Consider the following 9,530-nt stretch of genomic DNA (forward strand, 5'->3'; position numbering starts at 1 on the left):
CATATTCTGCAAACTGAATCAATTGGTGAAGAGCATTTCACAAATAGTCATTACTTTTCTAAAGTTGCTAAAAATAAGAAATCAAACAATATGAACAATTAACAATATGGCTCTATAAGCAAAATGGAAGAACATCAAAATGTAAAATCCCACCAGTAGATGTCAGCCTTGCCAAAGCAAGGCATTAGAGGAAGACGCAACCACAACACAAATGCAAAAGGAGGATATTGGGTTCACCGATTCAGCACAGCTGCATGGAAACTTCAGAAACTATCAATTGATCTTCTTCAAATGTGCACCATTTTGAACAACAATCATGGTAACTAATCCCAAGGATTTCTAGGCTAATACCTGCACATCAACATAGGAATTGCATTTGTGTTGTTCTGAATTTAAACTTAACCACTTTATATGGTCACTTGCAGTTGTTGGGGCAATTCCAGTACAATTGAAGGTAGTATTGTTACATCTTGTTGCATTTTTCATGTTTGCCAGAGATGGTTAAGATATTATATGTGTGGATTGCAACACATGTGTATTATAGTAGTATTACTATCCTATTTGGTTGTATTGCTAGTATTCATTTTGTATTTGTTGAGCCATGTATGACCTAATGGAGATTGATCATTTAATACCATTCATTTGGTTGTATGTATCAAAAGGTATATCACTGGCCACCGTCTGAAACGCGCATGCGTAGAGCAGAGAAAAAGCTTGGCTGCCAGCTCAGCTGACAACAGCAGCGCCTCTGCAGCCAGACGACGATGGCAGACTGTGGAAGTATCGAAGAAGTAGCTGTGATCGGTAACACCGACATCACGTCAACAGAATCCGAGAACAACCTCATAAACACGGTCGTGCTTTTTAAAATTCTGTGTGACAAACTTTTTTGCTTTCTTTTTTTGTTGTTGCTTAAAAGCCTGTTTTCACTAGTCAACACTTTCCCTAACAGGCCGAACGTCATGTTAGCTGCGTGAAGTGGAGTTACCGTTTAGTGACATGAAGCAGCTCAAGTCTTTTCCCACAAAGATTCGGCTTCGAAGCGAAATGTAGAGAACTTGCGAAGTTCCAAAGTGAGCTCAAGTCGCCTTTGCTAGCACGAGTTCGAAGCTAACGTTACTTCGTAACTTTACTCCTGCTGGTAGCTCGCTTGCTTCCGAGCAAGCCTGGACGCTAAGCCTCAAGTTGACTTATTATTATATATTATAGAGAGATATTTCAGTCCTGCAGGTCCAGTCTTCTTTACTGTGGTTTCTAGTGAGAGAGAACAGTGTTTAGTTGTAATGGTGGTCGTGTTGTCTTGCCTTGTGACCTGCGCTCGCCTGTCATACTCTCTGTAAAGAAGCGTGACAACGTTGCAGTACGTTTTCTAACATGTCTGCTTAGAACAGAACACAATGAGACCGTATTGTCCACCAGAGTGGGAGTGTGACCCTGAGAAGCCCACTCGTCCTGCACCAACCTGTCTGTTCACCTGATATTACTTTTTGTTTCAAAAACACCTTTTGTGTTTTCCTTTCGTTGACTTTGTCTTGCTCACACATGATGTGTTCTTGTCTGCGTAGATGGTGGAAAGAGGGGAAACTTTGTTGAACAAAATGGAGATAAATGTGACGGAGGCAGAGAAAAGAACAGGGAAGAACACGGTTAACATGCTGGAAACCTATACAGTCTACCTCATAGAAACACGGTAGGTCATACACTGGAGTGTATCTTTACACATCTTTATAGGGATCCAAAAGACAAACAAACAGCTGTGACAACAAATAGAGTGGAGTGGGACCACTTACTCTGACACTGCATCAATAATAAAAGCGCACAGGACATTTGTTTTATCTTGGACAATGTTATTTCTTAGAGTAATTGAATACAATATTTCCTCCAAGTGATGCAGTTTGGCATCCTCAAACAGGGCTGTGAATCTTTGGGTGTCTTATTATTTGATTTGATTTGAATGTTACTCATTTGATTGCCTCAGCTGGTTAAACAAATCAAGATCAAGGAGTAGTATTGCTTGCTTAGCTCACTACCTTTTCAGAAACCCCTACTCTTCTAAAATACTTTGTCTTCATTTCTTGACATTTAGAGAGTTCTAGCTAATCACAATGCCTCTGATTGTGTCCCCTTGTCCCTACGCAGGAAACGTCACGAGCAAAGTCAAAGCAAGATGTGATACGTTGCTCACTCTGCGTTTCAAATAGCTTTGAAAAAGAGCAGTAGCTCAAATATCCTCCCATTTCTATGTTGACACCTGATAACGGCAGTGTTTATTCCCATTCCTCTGTCTCCAGGCCAGCTGAAACGGTTCCAGAGGGGGGTACTCCCGCCACACCCGACACTTTGTGGAGACGCTACAGTGAGTTTGAGTTGCTCAGAACATACCTCCTGGTCACCTACCCCTACATCATCATCCCTCCACTACCAGAGAAACGGGTGAGTGACACAAACTGGGTGGAAGGAAGCATTCATTTGCTGGATATAACGACGGACTTCTTGTGATAAAGCGTCATATGTAGTTGATCTTTCTTTCGATTGCTCCCAGTTTCTTCCTGGTTGTAGATGCGCCCTTATTTTTCGAGGTTGTATTCACACTTATCTGTTGTGCCTCCTTATAGGCAGAGTTTGTGTGGCACAAAATGTCGGCAGACAACCTCGACCCAGACTTTGTTGAGCGACGGAGAGTCGGCCTGGAAAACTTCCTGCTTCGTGTTGCATCACATCCTGTCCTTTCCAATGACAAAATATTCTTCCTCTTTCTGACTGAGGTAAACACTTACACCTCACTCGGTATATTCCACATAATGTCCCATATGTGTCCCAATAACTCGGTGGCCAAACAATGCATGAAGCTGCACTGGCGGGAGGATACAAAGAAGTTCCAATCAGAAGGGATATCGCACCGCAGTGGGAAGCATGAAGGCTGAACATGTTTTATTGTTGTAGGATCCATATGGAATGACACCTCCTGATGTATCCACAGTGATCTCATTGAAATGAATGAGGGCCTATCATTTTTACAACAAAGCTATTGCATACACCCACACCAGGAAGAATACCTTCCAGCACATAATTAAAATGTTCTGTTAGTATGGAAGTGGGCATTACTGCTGCCCTGGTTGATTTTTCCCAAGTTTGAAAATCCTTGCGTCCTTCTTGCCAGTCCTTCAACTGAACTTTCGCATTTGCATTTCACCTTTGCCTTGTAGCCTTTAGCAACATGCTCAATCCAGCGCAGCCCCTCGTGGTGTTTTGTTGTAGTTTAATTGTCTGCTTAAAAGCCCCATTTTTACACAGCGTGGTTGATAATCCTATCTATCATGTGTCAGTCATTTGTCAATCATTTGTCCTCAGGAGAAAGGATGGAGGGAAGCGGTTTTGGAGACAGGTTTCCAAGACAAGGTATACAGTTTGTCTTTGTCTCCACATTTTAATTGGTGTTTCAGCAACTTATAAACTGGAGCATATCAAAAGCAACTCTGATTGAATTCTCCTGTATGCCATATGCAAAATAAAACCCTATTAACGTGCGTATAATTCTGTTCCCCACCAGGTTGACTCCAGAATAAAGTCTCTGAGTGCCATGTTCAGAGTCAAGAACCTTGACAAGTAGGTGAAAAACAGACGTTAGAAGTCAACTTTTCATTGGTTTGCCTCTGAAACATTTGACCAGGATTTATACAAAGCAGGGAATTTTAGATTACTGAATCATCGTGAAATAGTTTTCTTCAGAGCTGTAATGAGTAGACCTAATTCAAAATGAATGATCCCAGTGGCAAAACCCTTAGTAAGAAGTAAGATAATTAGAGTTTCTCATCTTCACACAATAGAGAAGCAGAAGCACACAGAAATGCTTGGATTGAGTTCAACACTGTTTGAGTTGTGATCCATGTGCTGTGTTCTCCAGGCGATTCACTGCACTGAAGCTCTACAGTGATGAACTGAACGCGGTCATCGCTCAGTTACTGAGGGTGCGGGCGGTGAGTTTTTGCATGTGCAAAGAGCACACACACACACACACACCTATATTTAACTATCTGCTGAGGTTTGGCCAGTGGTTTATGCTTTTTATTTTTTATTATTCTATTGTGTTATTCTGCCAACCCCTGAGAAAACCGTCTTTTGCTTGGTAGAGTTTTGACTCTACCAAGTATTACACTTGTGATCGGCTTGTGAGCTCCTGTTCTGTGAACACTACACCACCAGTGTGCTTTATTTTTCTAACCACGTAATTATGATTCATTTCATTGTTTGTTTTTTTTATTCTAGAAAGTAGCTGACAGACTGTATGGAGTTTACAAGGTCCATGGTAACTACGGCAGAGTCTTCAGGTGAGAAACACCTGTGCTGTTGTTACTGCATTTCTACATGAATAATGTCACGGTTTTGGCCTCCATTTATAAAAAGTGGAACTCCATTTATAAAAAGTAAAGCATCAGCAAGCTCACATTAAATCACATGTAGTGCATATACTGTATCCAGATACCTCTGAGCCACACGTTCTGATAGAAACATGTAAGCCTCATCATATTTTACGTTTACATTTCGGAATAATTTTCCTCTCGGTCTGTAAGGGCTTTGCTGTTTTAGTTTTAGCATAAGAAAACAGATGTACACTTCCTCTACATGTAGTATACATACTGATGACTTCAGTATTAAAAAGGGGTTGCAGGGTAATTCCTTTGTTCAAGGAGATGCCATGTTTCAACTTCATCATTTCCTTTTGTTTCTGTATGATATTTGACCTGAAATTGTATGTTTAAGATGCTTTGGTAAATAACTTTAAAGCTTTGTAAATACAATGACAACAATGCTGTAAACGTTCACGACCAAAAGGTAGCGGTCAGAACACTTGTAACAAACAGTCTCCAGGCTATATGGACTGAACTGAGAGTTGCAGAGTTACAGCTACATTGTTGTGTCTCCAGTGAGTGGAGTGCGATTGAAAAAGAGATGGGAGATGGACTGCAGAGTGCGGGCCACCACATGGACACGTAAGTGGACTGAAGTTGCACCTCAAACTGTAGCTTACACTTAAATGTGTGTGTTTACTAAAGCAGTAATAGACCAGTCATTGGACTACTAACTTAAACATGATGCTTTGTATTATACATTGATTCCCTTTTGAATGTGACACAATGCACAGGTTTGCTGCATCAATAGACGATATTCTGGAGGAAGAAGAGCACTATGCAGACCAACTGAAAGAATACCTTTTCTACGCTGAAGCTGTCAGGTAAGTGTATGTTTGAGAGAGAGACATAAATATACACGGCCAAACAAGAAGCTGAAATGTAATATTAGTTATGCTCTTATTGTTTTAACAGACCATCAGCAGAGATTGTGAGTCGGCACACTTTATTACCATTTGGTTTGAAGAAATGTCATATGTGCTGAAGTAAAATTGACATTAAAGCATTATACATCAGTTTATTAATCCTGCTGGTGTTTTCTCCACTCTGTTATGTAGCTAACTTTGTCCATTGATCAAACAAGTTATGCCTCCCCTGGTTTATGGTATTGAATTTGTATATCGGCCCCAAGCGGAATCTCGCTTCTGATATTATCTTTCTATTCAAATCAAAGAAACATGCAACAGTGCTAATGCAAATGCTTTATAGCACATCTAAACCATCTTATGATGCAGACCAATATAATGCAGACCCGTAGTTATCAACAAGAACCGATGTTAGGGCTCCTTAATTGGATGGAGATCTCTCATGTCTTTATCATTTGTCATATCAGTTTGTTGAAAAATGTGTATCAGCATTAATATAATAGGACTGCATGTTTTTAATTAACTCTTTAGAAATGTATCAATTTGTGTGTTTGTGAATGCAGGTCGGTGTGTAGGAAACACGAGTTGATCCAGTATGAATTGGAGATGGTAGCTCAGGACCTCGTCAATAAGAAACAACAGAGAGAAGAGCTGGCTACTGGGGTAAGGCACTCACACACACACTCTTATTATCACACAATTACTGCCAAGTCAAAATTGTGCACGAGAAGTGATATAAAACAAAATCTTTTTATATTTATTGTGATCTGTTTCGATGAAAACACCAGTGAATCAACTAATTAGTTTGTGTGTTTGCGTGTGCAGACAGTACGTGTCTTTTCTCTGAAGGGGATGACCAGTAAACTGTTCGGCCAAGAGAGCCAGGAGCAGAGGGAGAGCAGGTTGGCCGCCCTGGAGCTGAGTATCCGGGAGGGAGAGGAAGTGCTCAAGGAAAGGAACTCCGAGTGCCAGTAAGCTTAGCAGCAATGAATCAATCCTCCACCTTTTTCACATTTGTTTGTCTTTTAAATGTATTGCATTCTTTATCTTTTAGATGTTTGCTCCTCTCACACTTTTCTTCTGTCTGGAAATAAATTCTATCATCATTTTTATTTTTTTCACACTATTTGCTCTTAATTTGTATAATGAATCATTTTACCCAGTGTTTCATGAACACACCAAAAGAGCTCTTCATTTAACGCGCTCATGTTTCTGGTGAACGTTGTACTGTAAAACGTTCACCAGAAACACGAGTGCATTCAATGAAGAGCGCTTATATACACACGTGTGTACGGTCCTATCATGTTTTTTATGAGGTTTTGAACCTGGTTCCAAGTTCTTCATCATAATATGTACAACAATTACAAATCAGTCTTTGTCAATCTTATATACCAGGCTCCCTTCAACCATGCTCATTAAGTATGTATAAAAAAATCACACTAACAGCTAAATGAGAATAAAATATCAACATAAATACAATATATAATGAAGTAATATACATTTGTGGAAGGAAGTATTTAACAGTATTCATTTTTTTTTAAGCACAAAGTAGTGGATGGGGTTACTCCCTTAAAGTCAGAATCTTAGGTCAAGATCATATTAGACTCAAAATCAGGCATTATGTATGATTTAAAAAAAAAAAAAAAAAAAAAGGAACCAACACATTGTTTATCTTGTTATATTTCCCCTCACATGACTGACATTAGCATTTGTCTTTTGTGATTGTGTCTTCAGAGAGTTTGTGCGAGCAGCCTGGGAAGACATCGGACGTTTTAAGGAACAGAAGGACAGAGATCTGCGTGAAGCACTAATTAGCTATGCCATCATGCAGATCACCATGTGTAAGAAGGTAAGGGGCTGTTTTCCAGAATGTGTTTGTCTTTGTATACTAGTCAACATCAAAATGGCCGGCGTGTTGTGATATTGATTCTTCAGTAGTTCTGCTCCAAATCCGTTTTTCTGTCCTTCCCTCAAAAGCGCTCTTGTTCTTTGTCACTCCATAACTGTCTCAGGGAATCCAAGTGTGGTCCAACGCCAAGGAGTGTTTCAACAAAATGTGAGCCAGCTTCCAGCCAATCGCTCACTCACACCAAAACAATAGCACTCGGATTGTTCCGAGTGGGACCATCAGCCAATCGTTAGACTGCAGTCTTACGGATATTGACCATGGGAGCCAAAAATACTGTCCTCACTTTGTCTGCCACGCTGAAATGATTCTGCTTCTCTCTCAGACACACACACACATACATACACACACACACACACACACACACATTTATTTTGAATAGGCATCAGTTATTTAGTGGATCCATGCCTTTTTAAATCCAAGTGTGTTAACAGTACCATTCACATGGCATGTTGCTGATGTAACTGTCCTCCTGCAGATGACACAAATGTTCAAGACTTTTTCCTCCTGTGTTGCACAGCTTACAGTGTGTCATAGAGGAACAATTCTGCACTAATAATGCATGATCGTTGCACATTGGGAAAGGCTTTGCTGTTTATTTCAGTTACACTTCACTTCCCAAATGTAGCAGAACTGTGCAATGAAATAAAAGGACAGGCGTTAGGGAATCGTCTGAAAACTGTTGCCAGGAATTATTTCCAGAAGAAGGCTTCTACCACTACGTCTTCCCAGCCTCAAGTAAGAGGTGTAACCTTTAGAAAGTCCAGTAAATAAAAATGTCATGTGGAGATTTATCAGAAACAAGAAATCATATTGTAAAGCAAGGGAACATGGACCACTTCCTTTTCTTCTTTTTCCAGAAATATGTTTTGTACACTTCACGTCTTTATGCTGTTGTTAATCGATAGCCGACCAAAGTGCTTATGACCAAGTACTAGTCTGTATAGTGCAGAGCACAGGTAGGGAGCACAGGAGAGGGGCCGACAAGCTATGGGGAGTTTTGGTAATTGAAAAGAGATTTTGAGTAAGAGTAGAGTCATGAAGGCCTCACAGCGTTTTGGTGACAGTAGAGCCTTTTTTTCTTGAACTCCTTCATGAAGACTTTCTTATTTTTTTGAGGCACCACCACAAACTACCTGGTCTACCAAGTGCAACCATGAATATTGTTAAAAGCAACACACCTAAAGATCAGTAGTTGAGGTTCTTCTTTGCTTTCAAGCTTTATGCCTTAATATGAACATTGGTCTTGTAAAACAGGACAAAAAAGTAGTTTGACCCTTTCCGCCTCATGTCTGATGCTGAGTTATTGCACTAAATAGTAGACATGAGTTCCAAGCATGCCTCAGGTTAATGTTTATGAAAAAATACTGACCAAATAGCGGTAATCTTTAACTACAGATACGTTGAAACCTCAAAATCTGTCTCAATGCATGTTCTACATTTGTTTCCTTAATATGATATCCACCTTTCAGAGGGAAGATTGGTGCAGAATGGACATGTAAAAGTTGTGTAGAGATACTTTCTGTCAGCTAACCCTGCCTTTTCAGAATAAAAAAATCAGTTTGCTGAAATAATCCCAAATTAAAGCTTTATGTATGTTTTTATAATAAACGTGTTCAATGAGAGATTGTTTTCATGTCCGTGTAATCATTGTGATACGACACTAATAAACATATTTTGCTTTTTTAAAACTATTTTCATTGCATTTTTATAACCAATCCTGTATGAATGAGGATGACATGTGACACTGCTGGTTTCACACTATGTTTACAGATTACTGAGGCAGGATTCTTGCCAAATTTTCATGTAGTAAACTTGGTCACATGGCCTTTATTTGTCTTTGTGTCTAAAAGATAGAAGAAGCTGTATTTTAATGAGCCCACTCTAAAGGTCAGACTACTCTAATACATCAGTGTCAAAGTAACAGTCTTTCCTCTATGAGAGTCGTGTTTTTCCAAGACACCTGTAGTGAATCAGAGGGGTGTGTCTGTGGGTTTAATATGATGGATGCCTGTCAAGTCCCATGAGGCATGAATTATGAGATCACACAGGAAATCAATCTCTTGTGTGTAGTAAGGCTACTTCTTCCCTAGTGGATACATGCATCAACTGTGAATGTGATGTAGTGGGGGGTAAATAAATAACTTTATTTTCAATAACAAAAATAAAATAAAATGTGGTATAAAAAAAGTTACGTATGGCCTGCTCAGGTCTTTGATTTTCATCCATTGGAGTGAAAGAAACTCCAAAAGGTATTTACTACAACTTGCCTGGTATTAACGACTTTAATAGATGCACCCCTCCCTTCACCATTTATTATGTACTATATGGACAAAAAGGCTCAGATGT

General features: G+C 39.7%; 1 protein-coding gene across 1 annotated transcript; it reads left to right on the forward strand.

The window, feature by feature from the left end:
- Positions 1–726: 726 nt before the first annotated feature.
- On the forward strand, positions 727–8,834 carry LOC306747582 (sorting nexin-4-like). The gene is made up of 14 exons (XM_079230646.1): positions 727–854; positions 1,566–1,690; positions 2,292–2,433; positions 2,616–2,765; positions 3,352–3,399; positions 3,551–3,606; positions 3,905–3,977; positions 4,267–4,328; positions 4,926–4,991; positions 5,144–5,233; positions 5,839–5,938; positions 6,101–6,246; positions 7,010–7,124; positions 7,288–8,834. The coding sequence occupies exons 1-14, from the start codon at positions 765–767 to the stop codon at positions 7,333–7,335; spliced, it is 1,311 nt and encodes a 436-aa protein (XP_079086772.1). The 5' UTR covers positions 727–764; the 3' UTR covers positions 7,336–8,834.
- The last annotated feature ends 696 nt before the right edge of the window (positions 8,835–9,530 follow it).

This window comes from Taurulus bubalis (genome assembly GCF_910589615.1).
Source record: "Taurulus bubalis genome assembly, chromosome: 15".
NCBI classification, from domain to species: Eukaryota; Metazoa; Chordata; class Actinopteri; order Perciformes; family Cottidae; genus Taurulus; species Taurulus bubalis.

Coding starts and splice junctions, on each gene's coding strand:
- LOC306747582 (XM_079230646.1), top strand. CDS start 765: ATGGCAGACTGTGGAAGTATCGAAGAAGTAGCTGTGATCGGTAACACC. Junction 3,978..4,266: donor AGTTACTGAGGGTGCGGGCG/GTGAGTTTTTGC, acceptor TTTTTATTCTAG/AAAGTAGCTGACAGACTGTA. Junction 5,234..5,838: donor TTCTACGCTGAAGCTGTCAG/GTAAGTGTATGT, acceptor TTGTGAATGCAG/GTCGGTGTGTAGGAAACACG.